At 37.4% G+C, this 19,223-nt stretch overlaps 1 protein-coding gene across 2 annotated transcripts in view; it reads left to right on the top strand.

Moving 5' to 3' along the window:
* Positions 1–1,643: 1,643 nt before the first annotated feature.
* The window catches only part of MINDY2 (MINDY lysine 48 deubiquitinase 2), an 81,615-nt gene continuing 64,035 nt past the window's right edge, over positions 1,644–19,223 (top strand). The window contains exons 1-2 of one of the 2 annotated variants that reach the window (XM_037151002.2): positions 1,644–2,571; positions 17,160–17,217. In XM_037151002.2, the coding sequence (XP_037006897.2) occupies positions 1,759–2,571; positions 17,160–17,217 (871 nt within the window). In that variant the 5' untranslated portion in view covers positions 1,644–1,758. The remainder of the gene's footprint in view (positions 2,572–17,159; positions 17,218–19,223) is intronic. The other variant, XM_037151001.2, reaches the window with a different exon arrangement.

The following is a 19,223-nucleotide window of genomic DNA, read 5'->3' as shown; positions in this document are numbered from 1 at the left end:
TGCTCCCTCCTGCCTCCTAACAGCCCGCTGCTGGCTCACTCACAACTCACTGAAAAACTGTAATTTGAAAAATTGTATTTGTTGCTTACGGATTGTAATTATGTTACTGAAAACCAAAACACAAAGCTTCTAAATTCTACAGTCTGAATAAGCTTTCTGTTACCTTTTCTAATTTTCCTCTCTTCCGAGACTTGAATAAACATCATAATATTGTTGCCAATGTAAAAAGGTGGAAGAAGCTCCATTGTCTGCCTTCTCAGGAAACCACACTTGCCAAGCAAGTGTTATAAATACAGCAATAAGCCCTGGCCGAGTGGCTCAGTCGGCTGGAGCATCCTTCCCAGCTCCAAAAAGGTTGCCGTTTGATCAGGTCGTGGGACATACCTGTGTGGCCGGTTCCATTCCCCTCAGGGCATGTGGGGGAGGCATCCCATCCATGTTTCTGTCTGTCTCTCCCTTACTCTCTCTAAAAATCAATAAAAACATATCCTTGGGTGAGGACTAAAAAATAAAAATATAGCAATAAGAAAAAACCTCTTGACAGTAAAAACCACGCCCTTTCTCTTAATCACCATACCCTCCCCAGTGCCAAACACAGTATTCAGCAAAATACTTGGTGCTGAAATGTGTGAAATGAGTGAATGAAACACTACTTTGCAATTTTGTCTAGCATTTCTAACCAGAAGAGATACAAAACATTACATTCTATTAAGTATCTGGAATTCATATGTCTGACCACGAAGGAAGAGCTGTGTTGTCAATTTGTTTCCCGCAGATACTAGAAAATATTGAAAGATTTAAAAAGAGGGGAGCCCTTGTATGGAACAGGTTTAAATGGGAACCAAGTCTATTTTGTCACCAAGAAAACTTCCAACTCACTCTGCCCTCTCTGATAAATTGAATGGCCTTAAAAGGGATCAGTTCAAATTAGAAAAGTCACTTTTTCAGGAACCAGCTCTTCCTACACACGCAAAGTGAGGCCAAGTTAACAAAACCGCAAAGACTTGGCTTATTCAAGAACAAGTTAATTTACTATTATTGGCCTAAATTGCCCGCTATTTTTTTTTTCCCTGTGAAGGCCAATATCCACAACCGCAGGGACGCCTCACACAGGGCGAACGTTCCCACCCGTAGCTGGTGGGAGTACACTGTTTCTTGGCTAACGAGGGAGATTAGAATTTCTGCAGGGTAGTACAAGCTGATCCTAGCCTTTGAAATCTGCATTTTGTAAGAAATTCCTTCACTTTTCCATATGACAAGGCAGGGAAGCAAATCTGAACCCTCCCAAGGCGAGCTCTTTTCTAAATACAGCAACCACCGCCAATTCCTCATTTCCGAGCCCAAGGCCAGGACACACAACACCCAGCTCTTCAGGATCTCAGCCAAGCTGCGAGCCAGCTGCCTTGCCTTTAAATAAGCCGGTTGTGGTCGAGTTGCCCCAGAGTTCAACTTCCGGTCACATAGTGAGAGGATGTTTTCCTCCCGGCCACTCCCGCTACGCCACGCCTTCCGAGCGCGCGCTCCGGCAGGGCCGCTGGGTCCGCCGTCACCCGGCGGCGCGCAGGCACGCGCAGACACGCCCAGAAGTGGTTGACCGCGCGGCGGCGTGCGCGCGCTCCCGGTGCCCTTCCCCGTGACGTGCCAGGCCGCGGCAGTGCTAGGGCGCTGTAGCTGCCAGTGCCGCTGTTATGGCGTCGGAGGTGCTGGCGGAGGAGAACCCGCCGCGGTCTCTTTAGAGCAAGGGGCGGGCGGCTGGGTATGGAGAGCGGCCCCGAGAGTCTGCAGCCGCTAGAACACGGGGTGGCCACCGGGCCAGCGCCAGGGACAGCTTCTCCGCAGGAAGGACGACATGAGACCGGGCTTGCCGCTGGGGATGGTCTTGAAGTATGGGCGGCGGAGAGCAGCGGCGGGAATGGGCAGGGGGCGGCGGCCGCCAGGAGAAGCCTCCCGGACACGGTCTCTCCCACCAGCGCTTCGCAGGTTCCTGGACCCTGCAGCTCCTTACCCGGCTTGGACTTGCAGGAGAGCGATTTAGAGAGCCCTGATGCCCAGAAGGTGCCTCTGAGAGGGCAGCACAAGGTGACCGCTGCCCCGGAGACAGCCGAGGCCGGAGCGGGCCAGGGGTTGGGTCCTGCTGGAGACTCCAGCGCCCGGCCTGATCAAGAGCCCAGCAGCGCCGGCGGCCTCAGCAGCAGTTGCAGCGACCCAAGCCCTCCTGGGGAATCGCTGAGCCTGGACTCCCTGGAGTCGTTCTCTAACCTGCATTCTTTCCCCAGTAGCTCCGAGTTCAATAGTGAGGAAGGAGCTGAGAGCAGGGTCCCCGAGGAGGAGGAGGAGGGTGGCGCACCGGTGTTGCCCGGGGCCGTGCCTCTTTGCCGCGGGGAGGAGGAGGAGGAGGGAGGGGAGGCAGCTCAGGTACTTGCGGCCTCCAAGGAACGCTTCCCGGGACAATCTGTCTATCACATCAAGTGGATCCAGTGGAAGGAAGAGAACACACCCATCATCACCCAGAATGAGAACGGACCCTGCCCTTTGCTGGCCATCCTCAATGTTTTGCTTCTGGCTTGGAAGGTACATTGTGCAGCTTCCTATTTCCTACCGCTTTGGGGGAGGAGGTAAACGGGGTAGGGGAGCTACTGCATATCAGCTGATGGCTTCCTCCTTTCTTTCCTCATTCATCAGTTCCCTTTTCTTACTATATGCAATTCATTCTGGGACTCCTTTGTTTCAAGAATTGCTGGCAACCTCAGGTCTCTCTTGTGTTTAAATAAGAGTTTAATATACTTACAAAAAACAAAACAAAACAGTACTTAGAGCATCCTAAACCCTACGCTCATTTTTAAACTGTATTTTTTCTATGTTATTTCTTCTTACTGACTGTATCACATATGCGAAATATGAATAATAGGGGAAAATAATCTTCAGAAGTTATCATCAATCCATGATGTCAGGGACCAAGTCCTAATGATTTTGTTTAGTCTATTTTTCAACTAATGCCTGCTCCATTTGGGTGTGGGTACTTAAAGAAATGGTGATAGGGAAGATGTGGCTCCTAAGACAAACTCCATTTAAGGAAAAACATTGGTCTGAGGCTCAATTATCATAATTTCTTGGTTTTCAAAGATTACGTTTTCTATTAATGCATGAGTTTTATTTGCCTCATTTCTTTGGCTCTTCTTAAATAGTTCCCCATTATCACTGGTAACCATGCATCAGAATGTGTTAAGGGAGCTAAAATTGTAACAACTAAAATAAGAAAAGATATATTCAAGATAAAGGAGCATAAGAGGGAAGGTTCTTCAAAAGTACGTTGAGGACTCAAAGTGAGTTACCTATAAATGGAGTCTTATTCGAGCTGGCAGTTTTAGGTGCTGGGAAGATAAATCTCGTAGCATAATTTATTTTCAAATTGATGATTATTTCTATAGATAAAATGTTACCTAGAAAAAAATAACCTGGAGTATTCTGACCAGTTAGGGAGGAAATCAAGTTAAGAAAATAGTATTTACTACATGTCTTTGTCTTCCTGTTACTGCAAAGGGTCGATGCAAAAGATGTAAGATTAGAAACCTTATCAGTATCTGGTACATACTGGCAGTTACACATTTTGAATGAAAACTGTGCTTATCCTGAAAGAGCTGTCAGGCTACTTGGGTTTGCAGCATTTATTTACTTAAAATTATTAAGAACAATGCAAAACAATACAATATAAATACTAAGTTATAGGAAACAAATTAAAATGCATTAGGTATCCCAAAAGGAGAAATTTTACTTTGGTCCGGCCTAGTTCCAGAGAGCTTCATGGAATTTTTGGGTCTTGAACCAAACTTTTCATGAAAAATAGAATTTAAAATAACAAGGAAATGGAATTCCCGGGACATAGAAGAATATAAACAAAAGGGGGAAAATAGAATGGAGTGTGCGTGTGTTGGATGACAGAAGTGGTCAGTTCATATTAGAGAATAATAGAAAATAAAATTGAAAAGGTAAAGTAGAGCCACTTGATGCAGACCCTTGAATGTTAGACTAGGGAATTAGACTTGATCATGTGGTCCAAAGTTTCTCATCTTTTTGTAGGAAGGTTGTAACAGTTTCCTTTAGGCTTGTCGTTCTTCTTAAGTTCTGTATAGCACTACCGGAGTTCAGGGGAAGGAACAGGTACTGTGGAATATTTGGGGATAGATGAGCATTAAACTGACTCTTTGAGAGACATGACTTCAAGTGAATGATGAAATGTGTGAGGGCCTAGAAATACAAAGTCCAGTAAGGTACAAGTCTGCCCTCATATAGTTCAGTATTAGTGGGGAGAGAGACATGAATAATAATCATGGTGCAAAGTGAGAAGTTATAAATGTGCTATGGAAATACAGAGAAAGGGGTAATTGGGGATGTGATGGGTCAAGAGAAAGCTTTAAAGAATTGGTAACTTATGAAGTAGTTCTGAAGAATGAGCGAGAGAAGGCCTTCCAGGCAGAGGGAATAGTGTATTCAAAGATGCTGAAGCAGAAAAAGGTTTGTTCTACTTGGGGAGTACAGTGGAGGAGGGAAAGAAAATGAAATAGCGGAAAATAAAATTAATAGATAAGGTTAAACTGTTAATAAATAGGCATGCTAATGACTTTGGAAATTATTTTATAAACCTGTGGTTCTTAGCTTTCTTTCTGTCTCCAGGCTATTGCTGCACTCGACAGTTAATAATAAGTAATCTTCAATGATTGGGGCAAGGATTAAAAGAATCAAGGTCAGATAGAGGAGTGGTTTTTTTTTAAGATTTATTTATTTTTAGAGAGAGGGGAAGAAAAGAAGAAGGAGAGGGAGAGAAATATCGATGTGAGAAAGAAACATCAGTCAGTTGTCTCCCATATGTACCCCAACCAGGGACGGAACTGCAACCCAGGCATTTGCCCTAACCTGGAATCAAACCAGCAACCTTTCACACCCTACTGACTGTTCCTGGCCAGAGGAGTGTACTTAAAGTGAGCTACAGGTGTTAGAGGTCAAAACTACTTTCATAATAATACTAAGATGTTATTTGCCTTTTCACTCTTATTCTCTCACAAGTGTCATTGCAGCTTTCCAGGCTGCGTGATGTATGATGACATCATTGCTCTGACAGTTAATGGAACGTGTGCTGTGTATTTTTGTGTTTAAAATTTTCTTCAGTTTTCATTTTCAGTACAGTAAGTATTGATAGATATAACCCACATAGGCAAAAGCTCTTGAGGATCTTTAATAATTTTAGGACCATGGAGGGCCCTGAGACAAAAAAATTTTGAGAAATACTATAGTACAAAACAATAGTAAAAAGTATATAAAGGTACTTGTCAGATTTCAGAGGACCCCATCACCAGGGTATTTAAACTTAATATGTAGCTGATAATGGGGAGCCCTTATAAATTACTGGGCAGAGGAATGACATGGTGAAAGTGATCTTTTCATTTGAGATTAGACTAGAAGTAAAACTACAATGAGTGTTGCAGAAAGAATTGATGAGGATAGCTCTTTTGGATGGGAAATTCTTTGCCCCTTTTCTTTGATGTCACAGCCTAAATGATGAATTGACTGCTACCTGGATATAGGAAATGAAGTAGGTGACACCACTTTTTCTGATCTGGGCAATGGAGGATTTTGCTGTCATTCAAAAGGTAGAGGAAGTGCTTTCTATTTTAGCTTTTTTAACATTTCATTTTATTTTTTTTTATTCTTACCCAACAACATGCTTATTGATTTTACAGAGATGGGGAGGGAGAGAGAAAGGGAAAAAAACATCATTGTGAGAGAGAAACATCAATTGATTGCCTCTAGCACGTGCCCCAGTGGGGACCAAACCCACAACCTAGGCATGTGCCCTAACTGGGAATCAAACTGGCAACCTTTCAGTTCTCAGGACAACACCCATCCAACTGAGCCACACTGGCCAGAGCTGGAGAAGGTGTTTTAGATGGGAAAGTTGATGTCAAGGTTTGATTGTGTCAGGTTGGAAATGTCTCATAGGACATAAAAATGTAAATGTTCATTATGCCTCTAGAAACATGGACTGGGTCTCAGGAAAGAGGTTAAAATTACTGAGAAAAATTGAATTGGGGAAATATTACATAGATGTAAGGATGGTAGCTATGAGAATAAATGAGAGTGCTGAGTAAATAGTTGTCAACTTTTCCACCCCAATATATGTGAGGAACTACAAATTGCCAGCATGAACATCTTCCCTATTTCCTCACTTTCTCTTCCACCCCCATTCTTTAGTAGATGTAGAGAAAACAATAAAGATTAAACTGTAGGGAGAGAGGAATGCTAAATATTAAGGAAGAGAGGGTATAAAAGAAACCAGTATAGACACAATTTGAGATGTGAATAAGAACTAGAAATAGAGAAATGTCATAGTAGTCTGGGAGAAAAACTATAATAAAAAAGTGGTTAGTTATCATTGTGAAATGAGACAGCATCAAGGAACTGGTGGAGTGGGAAAGATTTTGCCTAAAAGGACAGGCGTGAGGACAAGGTCCCTGAAATGTCAGGATAATACAGACTCCTCAGCATAGGTGGTAAAGTTCTTTTTAGAGGAAGGGAAAAACAGTCTCATTTTCTGAAGTAATGGAAGGAATTGGACAAGGCAGATACATTCAGAGACAAGGTTACATTAAGATCGAGAGGCAGACGGAAATTGCCTCATTTTCCATTTTGGTAGAATAACAGTTGACCTCATCCGTAATAGCTATCAAACTTGTTAGTAATTAAGAAGGAAAGAGATTGTAAAGTATGAGGGGTTGGTTTTGTGAGAAAAGTACATTGTATTTAAAATATATTTTCATCTCATTGGAGATTATGCCTAGGAATTTGATGCATAAATAAGAAGTAGTGAGTAACAATGAATAAATTAGGATGTTTTAAAAAAAACTTAGTATATCAATTTTGCTTTATTGTTGTCATTGTTTTTCTCCTAGTAGTTCTCTTATACCTGGAAATAGAAGCAGGAAAAATGACTAGTTAGGGTTATCAGGGGTTGGGCTTTTCAAGGTTTGATTCATGGAGACTCAGTGGAATCAGAGTTAAAAGTAAAACAGGTGATCGTTTCTTTTGGTGGCTGATGTAATGATAAAATCAGTAAACTGAACATATTGGGAGAAAATAAGTGATTTAAAGGAAGTAAATGCTGTGGTTCTGAATGAGAAATGAAGTTAAAATTATCAAACAGGTTAAGTACCAAACTGGAAATGTTGGGAGTTTTAATTAAAAATATTGGCTTTGGACTGATGGTGAGTAGGTAGGTGATCGATCATTCACAATCTGTAAAATAGTTGAGATGTGATAATCCAAATCAATTAATTAATTAATTTGATTTTAATTGACTCATTAAATTAATTCAAGGTCAAATTTCTAAGTTTTTAATTGACATCAGGTTGTTTACTCAAGTTCATGTCTTGGAATGCATGTTCAGTTTGCTTCTTTACCTTAGACTATACTTGGTGTTTTTATAGTTTCCTTTCATTTTTCATTTTATCAGTCAAAAATAATGTCATTTGTAGGTATTTGGAGGGCTGTGACCCATTTACCATAATTAGATTAATTATAAAAATCAACAAGTCAGAAGATACATTAAATATAAAATTTAGTTTCTGATGATACTGGTCTTATGTTATAAATGTTGAATCTGAGTGATTTTGAAGTTCATTATGCTTTTATTTTTCTACTTCTGCATATGATTTAAATTTTACATTGAGACATTTTTAAGTTTCTGCCTTAATGTTTTTATGTTTATTAAGGTATTAATTTAATAATAAAGGTAGTCCCTGCTTTGTCATACTTGTGTTGTCTTATAAAAAGAATGTTATAGGTTCTGAGGGCCACACACTCCAGAAAACTTACATATAACTTATACTGTACATTACCATAGAGGACATATACTCTTGTAATATCTAATTATTTTGTAGCATTTTAGTAGAAAAATGAATAGGCTGTTCTGATTTAAGATGCTGGAATCACATCTCCTTTCTTCCCTCTTTTGGGTAGGAAATTCTTTTTTCCCTCTTTTTCTTTGCTGAGACCATCTCCTACCCTAAGTCAAGGGAGGAAAACCAGGATTCTGAAACAAGACTTTTTTTTTTTTTACATTAAACTGGTTTCTCCAGACATTAAACCTAGAAACCGTAAAATAAGAATTAATACATTTGCCCTGACTGGTGTAGCTCAGTGGATTGAGTGCGGGCCTGCAAACCAAACAACTGTGGTTTGATTACCAGTCAGGGCACATACCTGGGTTGCAGGCCAGTTCCCAGCAGGGGACCCACAAGAGGCAACCATACATTGATATTTCTCTCCCTCTCTCCTTCCCTTCCCCTCTAAAGATAAATAAATAAAATCTTTTAAAAAGAATTAATACATTTGATTCTATAAAAAACATAAAGCTTAAGGTTAAAGAAAAAAGGGACAAAAAGAGCCCCTCTTTGCACCTACCAAACCCACCAGGAACTAAATCAAAACACACACTACAGATTGAGAGAACTGTTTGCCAGATTCTGTGTCTGAGCTAATTTCTTAATTTACAGAGAGCCCTTATAAATTAGAAAAAGATGAGCAACACAATAGCAAAATGAGCAAAAGGCCATTAATAGAAAATTCGAAGTTCAAATGTTTATATCCTGTGTGTCATTATCACCTGCAGAGTGGAGCACCATGAGGGTGAGCCTCTTGCCAGCAATGAGTTTTTGCTCTAGTTCTTCCTCCTTGGTGAGATTTCTTTTCTCACACATTACAGACCCCTTCTCTTGCTTCTTTTGCTCCCTTACTCGTAGGAACATTGCAGTCACACAAATTTTATCATATTCCCATTTTCCTGGAGTGGGCAGAAAGCTCTTTTGAGGCTTTCCAAGTGTGATTATTACGTTTAAAAACACAAGGTGAGCCAAAGATTTCATTTTAGCTTCTGCCCACCCTGTTTTTTGTAAGAAGAGATTAAAAATTTCACACAGTGATGGAGTCTTGTGTACAGAACAGATGCAAGTAACACTTCAGCAGCTTTCAGTTCCATTTTCCTCTAAGAATAAGGATTGATGTAGTATCTTTGGATTTCTGAGATAAAGTAGGTGAGGGCTGATGACAGTATGAACATTGCCAGTGGGCGATTGTCCTCTTAGCAGTGTGTTCACTTTCTCCTCTCCCCTTGCTATGGTGTCATCCTTCAGTGGAAAACCTTCCCATTTCCTGTCCAACCTTGACTATGTTGAGTCCCAGGTGAAGGAAATTTGAGAACAGGTGGTACCAGAAATCATACGCTTTGAAGAATAATGGTAAGTATTCAATTATTTTTATGTTTAGGTACTATGCTAAATATTTTACATGCATTATATGTATTTTCTCTTTTTTTAAAAAACCACATCATGAAATCCTTCATAGATATTGTGCTTATTTTACATATGTAGAAAATTGAGGTACATAAAGTTTAAATAACTTGCCCAGGGAAGATTATTACCTGCTTCAGGACCTGAGCTCTTACTTGGGATAGTTGGTTGGAAAGTTCAGATTAAAGATAACGTGGATTTAGAATTATAGCCTGTGGACAATAAATCTAAGACAAAGCATGGTGAAAGGGCCAGTGATAAAGTCAGAGAAGCAGAAACAGACTTCAGCATTACTTCAGGGGTGTCCAACCTTTTGGAAGGTTGTGTGTGGTCCAAGACAACTCTTCTTCTTCAGCCACTGGAAGAAGAGGAGTTGTTTTGGGCCACACATTAAATATACAAACACTAACAAAAACTGAGGAGCAAAAAAAAAAAGGTTTCAAGTAAATGTACAGTTTTGCTTTGAGTAGCATTCATAGCCATCCTGGACTACACATGGCCTGCAGGCCATGGGTTGGACACCCCAACAAATCCTGGAGAATCTAGTACCAGCTGTTCTTTATACAGACTTCTTCCATTTTTAGTCCTCTTTGCTTTATCCCACATCTTCTGAATTATCTGACACTTCCAATTTCAGAGCCTTTCTTTGGTTCTGTGGTGAATGAGCTTGCCTTTTTCATCGTAGTTTATTAAATACATTCTTTGCCATGGGTTCAGGTAGCTCCGTTGATTGGAGCATCATCCTGATACACCAAGGTTGTGGGTCCAGTCAGGGCACATACAAGGATCAACCAATGACTGCATAAATAAGTGGAACAACAAATCATTATTTCTCTTCCTCTTTTCCTGCCTCTCTAAAAATAAATAAACAATCCATTTAAGTACATTTTTGACATTTTCAGTAATTAGTAACTATATCTACTACTATCACCATAGTTCAGGCCAACTTCATCTCTCGCCTGGACTACTTCGGTAGCCTTCTAACTGGCCTCTTGTACTCTATTTCCATCTATCTTTCAAACAATTAATGTAAAAGTTTCACTGTCAACTTTGATTTTTTTTTTGTGGGGAAGGGAGGTGGTGAGAGGTAGATTTTAACATTGTAACCTTGCCAAGCTTCTTAAACATAAGCCCAGTGAATTTTGAACTAAAGATGTCTTCTTTTATTAGTTATCTTTTACTGGTAAATTTCACTGTAACAACATTCTTCATTACTCTAAAACCCTTTGAATTGCATGTAAAATAGGACATTTTAACATGTGACTATATCTTCAGATCCTGGTAGTTTTAAACAGGCCGAGGATAGAGTCTAAATTATGATAAAATTGATGGTGAAAATGTTTCAAATTGGCCTAAGTTGAGGTTGTCTTTTATAAAATTTTCCTAGTTTGAAATACTGACAAGTAGAAAGTTAGATTTACTAAAAATTCTGAATTTTAGTGTTTTAAGAGTAGTAATTATTTTAATAATAAATGAATAGTACATATAAGAAATTAAAATATAAAACATGATGTATAATAGCTTATATTACATAGTTTATTTGTTATAGCCAAGATTAAAGGCATGTTGAAAGGATCCTTATGTTTTATAGTCCTTATTTTGAAAAAGGCTACATTTCTTCCCTTTAATTCACATTAATAACATTTCTGATTTTTTCAAAAATTAATTTCTATATAATTTCAACTAACATATTATAAATGCTATATAATTCTTTAAACAATCAAAATTAGTAAACTTTGAATGAAGAAGAGGTTGCATTATTTATTTAATTGGTCCATTTTAGCATAAGTAATGCAAAAGTAGACTACAGTGCAGGAATCAAATATTTCATGTACAAATTAAAAGTGATTGTCTCTTGAGCTGCAACTCAACTTTCTGTTTGAATGCCAAGCATAACTTCATAGTTGTGAAGCAAACATAATTTTCTTCTACAAACTTATTTTCCCTTAACAAATGTCTTTTTTAAAGTATATTTTATTGATTATGCTATTACAGTTGTCCCAATTTATTCTCCCTTTTGTCCTCCTCCCTGCACCACTCCCCTCACCCTCCAGCATTACCCACCCTCAGTTCATGTTGTACATGTAAGTTCTTTGGCTTTACCATTTCCTATACTATTCTTAATCTCCCCCTGTCTGTTTTTTGCCTACGTATTCTGCTTCTTATTCCCTGTACCTATTTCCCCCATTCTCCCCCTTCCCCTCCCTGTGATTACAGTCACCGATTACCCTCCATGTGATCTCCCATTTCCGTGATTCTGTACCTGTTCTAGTTGTTTACTTAGTTTTTGTTTTTGCTTTGTAGGTTCAATTGTTGATAGATATGTTTGTTGTCATTTTACTTTCATAGTTTTTGATCCTCTATTTCTTAGATAAGTTCTTTTAACATTTCATATACTATGGGGTTGATGATGGTAAACTCCTTTAACTCAACCTTCTCTGGGAAACACTTTATGTACCTTTCATTCTAAATGATAGCTTTACTGGATAGAGTAACCTTGGAGGTGGGTCCTTGCCTTTCATGACTTCAAATGCTTCTTTTCAACCTCTTCTTGCCTGTAAGTTTTTTGTTGTTTTGGGTTGTTGTTTTTTTTGAGAGAAAGAAATCAGCTGATAGTCTTATGGGAACTCCTTTGTAAGTAACTGTTTCCTTTTCTCGTGCTACTTTTAATATTCTCTCCTTATCTTTAATCTTGGGTAATTTAATTATGATGTGTCTTGGTGTGCTCCTCCTTGGGTCCAATCTTTTTGGAACTCTCCGGGTTTCTTGGACTTCCTGGAAGTCTTTTTCCGTCATTACTTCAAGTAAGTTTTCGGTATCTTACTCGTTCTTTTTTCCTTCTGGCACTCCCATGATTTGGATATTGGAATACTTAAACTTGTCCCAGAGGTTCCTAAGCCTCTCCTCATTTTTTGAATTCTTGTTTCTTCATTCTGTTCTGGTTTGATGCGTATTTCTTCCTTTTGTTTCAAGTCATTGATTTGACTTCCGGTTTCCTTCCCTTCACTGTTGGTTCCCTGGACATTTTCCTTTATTTCACTTTTTGTAGCCTTCATTTCTTCCTTCATTTTGTGACTAAGGTTGATCAATTTTCTGAGCATCCTGATTACCAGTGTTTTAAACTCTGCGTCAGACAGGTTTTCTATCTCCTTGTTGATTAGTTCTTTTTCTGGAGTTTTGATCCGTTCTTTCATTCGGGCCATGTTTCTTTGTCTCAGCACATTGTCTGGGTGAATGTTTCTTTAACTCCTTGGTTGTTTGACTTCCGTGCAAATGTCTTTCTGGCAGTTTTGGTTGTTCTTTGTTTTTGAATTGGTTGTTACCTTTTTTTTGGTGGGTTTTTTTTTTGGTTGTGCAAGGAAGCAAAGTGTTTCTGCCTACACCTCTGTCATGAGCAGAACTCTGAAAGCAATCACATGTCTTATTTTTATTGTTTTATGGATCTTGATTTTTAAAGTTTCCTGAGCCTTAGAGTCAACCTCAGTTATTCTTTCTGCATTATACTTCACTTTTCATTGGTCACAAAGTTTTGTCAATTCTTCATTTAGAACATATTTCAGATGTTGTTTTATATAAGATTTTGTTGAAAGAAAGTGTTTTGCTGTTTTCAAAAGTCTGTAAATGCTGGTATAATGGAAAGGCTAATTGGGTTGGAAGTCAGATCTCAATTCACAACACAGCCACTTTGAACAAATTAACTCTTTAATGCCTTCATTTATTCTTTGAGTGAAGGTAATAATTTCTGGTTTATGGGATTGTTGTGGATTAAGGATAACATGTGAGTTGAATGGCAATTAATAGTAAATTTAATACATGTAGTTTTTTCCCTAACTTTTGTAAGAGCAGAGATTGGCAAATACTTAATTTTTTTGTCTCTTTAAGTATCTCTGCAGCTTTAAAGAGGTGTTAGAATTCAAGCTAGGTATTTCTTTTTTTTTTTTAACTTTATTTACTTTTAGAGAGGGGAAGAGAGAGAGAGAAAGAAAGAAAGGGAAAGAAGCATCAATGTGAGAAAGAAACATCAAGTGATTGTCTCTCTCATGCACCTGGACAAGAACTGGGACTGAACTACAACCCAGGCCTGTGTCCCAACTTGTAATCTACTGGCAACCCTTCGCTCTGTGGGGTAATGCCCACCTACCTCTGAGCCACCAGTTGGGGCTCAAACTATGTGTCTCTTGAGTACTTATTATTTTATAGTCCAATGAAACATTTAATAATGTTTTTTGGCTGTTAATTTCCATGACTTACTTTCACCTGTATAAATTGCTTTTTATCTCTTAGTTATTTTTGGATCCCCTGCATTTTATTCCGTCTTCAGAATATCAAAATCATAGGTATCAAAATCTTGACATGTTGCTTTTGGAACATTTTACATTTCTGTTTTAAGTTTATTAGCACTTTAATAATTTTTTTGATTGATTTGAGAGAGAGAAAACATCGCTTCACTGTTCCACCTATTTATGCATTTATTGGTAGTCTCTTGCATGTGCCCTGACTGGAGATGGACCCTGCAACCTTCAGGTATAGGGTCAACCCTCTAACCATCTGAGTTAGCCAGCCAGAGCCTGTTAACACTTTAAACAGAGGTTTTGCTGCTTTTATTTTTTGTTTTATTTGGATCTATTCTAAAATATGCCACTCTCTAGATGACTAAGGATTACAAAATAATTGGGCTAGTTAATTAATAAGGTTTGTCATACGGTTGAATAATTGGAGTTGGATTAGCTATTTCCTTTTGTTAATTAAAAAATTTGCTGTGCTTATTAATTTGCTCAGGAAATCTAGTTAATACAATAAAATATTATTTAAAATAAGATAGGACATTATTTTTCTAGAGAAAAAAGCTTCATTTTATTTGGACTCTTATTAATTTGGAACTATATGTTAATATGTTCTGAGATGCTTTGCTCAAGTTTTAGGAAGACTGTTTAAATTACCTAAGAGTATCTTCCAAGTACCCATGTATACATTAAAGTACAAAGTACTCTCATTTACTCATAAACGTTATAGATTATTACTAAAAGAGGACCACCTGAGAACCTCGGTTAAAATTTATTTATTTTTTAATAGTAAAATTTTAAAATTTAGTGTTTCAGACAGAATGCTACAATTGTTTACTCTTATCTAGCTGTCCCATAACCTGTTTTTCTTTTAATAAAATGTAAAGAGACAAAAGAGTAAAAGTCTTGGGATCATTAATAAAACCTTCACACTGGCTTTTAAGGTGATGGTGGTAGAGGAAAGCAAAAAGAGAAGCAGGTTCTCAGGAATATCATTTTGTGGTTAAAAAAATTAAGCTCTGTTGATGGCTCCCAAGTATTAGTGAGAGGCAGGCATTTTTCTTTGCTATTTTAGTTTTTTGTTTCTAGTGTTCATGAATATCAGAATTTTTAGTGGCTGTGATTCAGGAAGGAAATGTACCACTGAGTGTGCTTGCGAATAAGTCAGTTAAAATATTTACGTATTTGTTTTTCTACTTCTAAAATCATTATAGAGGTTGTCATTTCCTATTTCAAATATTTGAAGCAATACATGGTAGGCAGTTATTATTTGGAAATTCCAATGCTAAACCCTAAAATTATCTGTTTGCAGAAATTTGTAGAATGTATTTCCCAAATGTGTGTATTGTTAGTGCCTTTTTTTCTTAACTTGATAATTTTATAACAGGATTACTACATTAACCAAAGCACAGAGGATAAGCTTTGTTTGTGGAATTTTCTAGTGAAAATATTTCAGTAGTAAATATGTATGGAATAAATGAATATATAGGTCTTATTTATTTAAGAAATATTGCTAGGTGTAATGGTCTTTCAGAGTGGTCTGACAGTTTTCAGAATATCAACATTCACAGTGAAAAATACTACTGGTTTAAATATCAGACTTTCAAAGCAATACTGAAGCACTTTGATAAAATATTATACAATAACAGTTAAAATCATCTAAAGCAGGGATTAATAACTTTTTCTTGTAAAGGATCAGAAGGTAAATATTTAAGTCTTTGTGGGCTAATGTGGTCTCTGTTGCGAAAATTCAGCTTGGCTACTATAGGGCGAAAGCAGACAGACAATGCATAAATCACGTTTCAGTAAAAATTTATTTAGAAAAACAGGCAGGGACCCTAATTGCCAGTGAGTTTCAATTTAAAAAATATAGCCCTGACTGGTGTGGCTCAGTGTGGTGAATGCCAGCTGAACCCAAAGGTTGACCAGTTCAATTCCTGGTCAGGGCATATGCCTGGGTTGTGGGCCAGGTCCCCAGTTGGGGGTGTATGAGAGGCAACTGATCAGTGTTTCTCTTGCATATCGATGTTTCTCTCTCTCTCCCCCACTTTTCCTCTCTCTAAGAAATAGATAAAATTTATTTAAAAAAAAATATATATATATACACCATATATGGGAACTCTCTAATTTCTTCTCAATTTTTCTGTAAACTTAGAACTGCTAAAATTTATTATAATTTAAAAAAACAGAAAATGAAAATAATTTGATCAAAACCTCCATGGAATCTCTTGGTTTTCACTGAGTGATAAATTTACTAGATGACTGAATCATAAGCATTAATTATCATTTATGCTCTCAGAAGGTTTCACACTGTTCTGTGTTATAGGGATGTTTTTAGGACCCATTATACTCATTCATAAAAACAAACAAGCAAGAAATTGTAGCATGTTATCACTATATTTGGTAACATAAACAGCCAGAGGGCTTTTTCCAGCACTTGGGGGGAATTGTTAGCCGAAATTGCTGACTTAAATGATTTCCTTGCTTGAGTAGAAAATAATAACTGAACAATTTTTAAAAATGCTGCTATTCTCCTATCATTGATATATTAATTACTTTGTTTGAGATTCCATCCTGCAATATTTACTTTTCTCCTATGACTATACCAAAGAATATGCTTTTGAATAAATCAATTAAAATATCATTAGCTCTATTATCTGTGTAACTCATGACAATTCATTTGAAAAATTAATTTAGACTGATGTATTTCAGCTGAATTAGCTTTAGAAACTTAAATATATATCTGCTTTTAATTTTATTGTGAAATAAGCACATAAAGCAGAGATGTTCACCTTAAGTTATTATAAAGTAAAACAATAGAACTACCATGTAAATCAAGAAATAGAGCATTGCTAACACCTCAGAAATGTCTTACACACTTTCCAACTATCACTTTTTTTGTAGGGCTAACCATAATCCTGATTTCATAGTGTCTATTTTCTTTCTTTGTAGTTTTATCTTCAAGTATGCAGCTCTAAACAACATAGCTTAATTTGCCTGTTTTTAAATTTTACAAGCGGAATCATAAGGTCTAATTTCTTCCGTGTGTGACTAATACTTTAATACTCTACTCATGTTAGCCATTCATCAACAACAACAAAAACGGACAAGGTAGACTGAAGTAATGGGCCACGGAGCTGTAGTTAAGCCTGTCTTTAGTGAAACTGCTTGGTGAGTCACCTGTCACAACATGTTTGGTGCCTCTTCCTGCCCTTTACTTGAATTTTTTATTATGTAGCACACTGTTGCAGGCATCTAATAACAATCATGATGGGTCTTGAAAGGCAGAGCACTAGACTTTAAAACAGATTTCTCAGTGGGCTCTATGAGACCTTATATCATTCTGTAAATTTTATTGTGATAGGATTGACTGTTATATTTTATAAAGATTCATTTTAAAGATTTTAATAATAGGAATGTTAATGTGTACAAATGTAGTAGATACATATATACACATACATACTTGTATTTGTGACAAAAGAAACACTTTAACCACCTTAAACATTTGATTTTATAGAAAAAATACTTTGTTTTTCAGGTGAAACTTCCACCGATGATGGAAATCATAACTGCTGAACAGCTGATGGAATATTTAGGTTAGTGTTGAAAATGGATGATTTTTTTTATCTCTTTTAAAATAAAACAAATGCTGTGACTGACACGATTTAGTGGATTGAGCAGTGGACTTTGAACCAAAGGGTCACTGGTTCCATTCCCAATCAGGGCACATGCTTGGGTTGCAGGCCAGGTCCCCAGTAGGGGGCACATAAGAGGCAACCATACATTGATATTTCCCTTCCTCTTTCCCTCTTTTCCCCTCTCTCTAATAGTAAGTCAATAAAATCTTTAAAAATTAAATAATAAAATGAAGTTTTCAAAGCTAGTATGTTACCAAATCTCACCTTCCTGAAGTACTATTATATAATCTACTTAAAAATTATAAATTTTTAATCTCTTAATTAAAATTTCTTATCAGTATGTTACTGTTTTTGGATGATAAAGCTGCATTTTTGACCAGGATTAAAATTCTGCAATATAGATAAGAAAACTGAGAACATCTAAAAAGAACAAAATATATATTAATTCCAATAAATTGCAGAATGAGAAGTATCACAGGAGCTCTGACACTGCATATAGAAAGTCTTTTAAAAATGCTGATTAGACTTGAATTGAAGACCCAGGAGGTGATGTAGAGCAGTGCTACCCAAAGTATGATTCATGGACCTGCTCCAGTTTATGAAACGTCAGCTACCAGGATGTAGTGAGATAGGGGCTCGTACTAGATGTAAAACATTTACATTAGTAAGCACATTGTTTAGTTCATCTGAAACTTTTTGTTTGTTTTTGTTTTATTTATGTAAGCAGGCTTTATTTAATTTTTTCATTGTTATTGTTGACACTCTTGTAGATGTCCTCATTTTCTCCCCTTTGCCTCCTCCCCCTTGCCTCTGGCCATCACCACACTGTTACCCGTGGGTTATACATATATGTTTTTTTAATAATTCCTTCACTTTCTCTCATCCAGTACCCACCTCCCCAAAACTTCTTCATAGCAAAATTTTCTTGATGAAGGAAGTAGTATATTTAATTGCATTCTTATACAAGCTTCTTATTTCAAAACAAACCATCAATACACAGTTTGCAGTCCAGCTGCATTGAATAGAACTTGATTATAGAGCAGATAGTTACACATCCTACTGGGATATTTTACAATTTAGTAAATAAAAGTTTTTATATTTATTACCAAATAGGAAATCTTAATCCATATTCTTAATTTTTTAGCTGTTAAGTTTTTATTTTTATTTTTAAATTGTCAGCTGATTATTTTGTGCCATTCCAGTCAGCTAGCTAAGTGATTTTTTTGTGAGATGTAGGCTTAGTGAAGTAATGGAGAATGCAGCATTGGGAAGACACTTTTCTTTATGTAATTAATATTATTTAATCCCATTTATTGGTCAGGGATCCTCATAGATATGGGCAGATTACTTTGAATACCTAGATATCTAGAAACAGAATTTCTTAAACCTCTTTTAGTCTGCCTTAGTGATTCTTAGATTTTGTGATTTCTAAATTGTATTTTATGGGAAAACTAAAACATGTTTGGCCCTGGTCAGTGTGGCTTGGTTGGAGTATTGTCCTGTGTACTTAAATGACATGGGTTCAATTCCTGGTCAGGGCACATACCCAGGTTGCGGGTTTGATCCCCGGAAGAGGTGTGTGTGAGAAGAAAACCACTTGGTGTTTCTCTCTCACATCAATAGTCTCTGTCTCTCTCTTTCTCCCCTCCCCATCCCTCCCTCACTACCACCCTCTCACCTCCCTCTCTAAAGGCAATGAAAGAATATCCTTGAGTGAGGATAAAAATATAAATAAATAAATACAATATGTTTTGTGCTTTTGAGGAACAGCCAGTGTGACTGCCAAGGAGGGTGTGTCGGGGAGGCAGCAGGAAGTGATATTAGAGAAGTAATGGGGTCGGATCGTACAGGGCACCGTAGGCTATTTATAGGAGCTGTGACCTGTGCCGGGAATGAGCTGGGAAGCCATTAGAGAATTTTGAATAGAGGACTGACGTGATCTGACTTTTAGTTTAACAAGAATT

This window comes from Artibeus jamaicensis, unplaced genomic scaffold (assembly GCF_021234435.1).
Source record: "Artibeus jamaicensis isolate MK-2021 breed Jamaican fruit bat unplaced genomic scaffold, CSHL_Jam_final contig_548, whole genome shotgun sequence".
NCBI classification, from domain to species: domain Eukaryota; kingdom Metazoa; phylum Chordata; class Mammalia; order Chiroptera; family Phyllostomidae; genus Artibeus; species Artibeus jamaicensis.
Note: the sequence above shows the minus strand (reverse complement) of the source record. Positions and strands in the feature narration are given on the sequence as shown.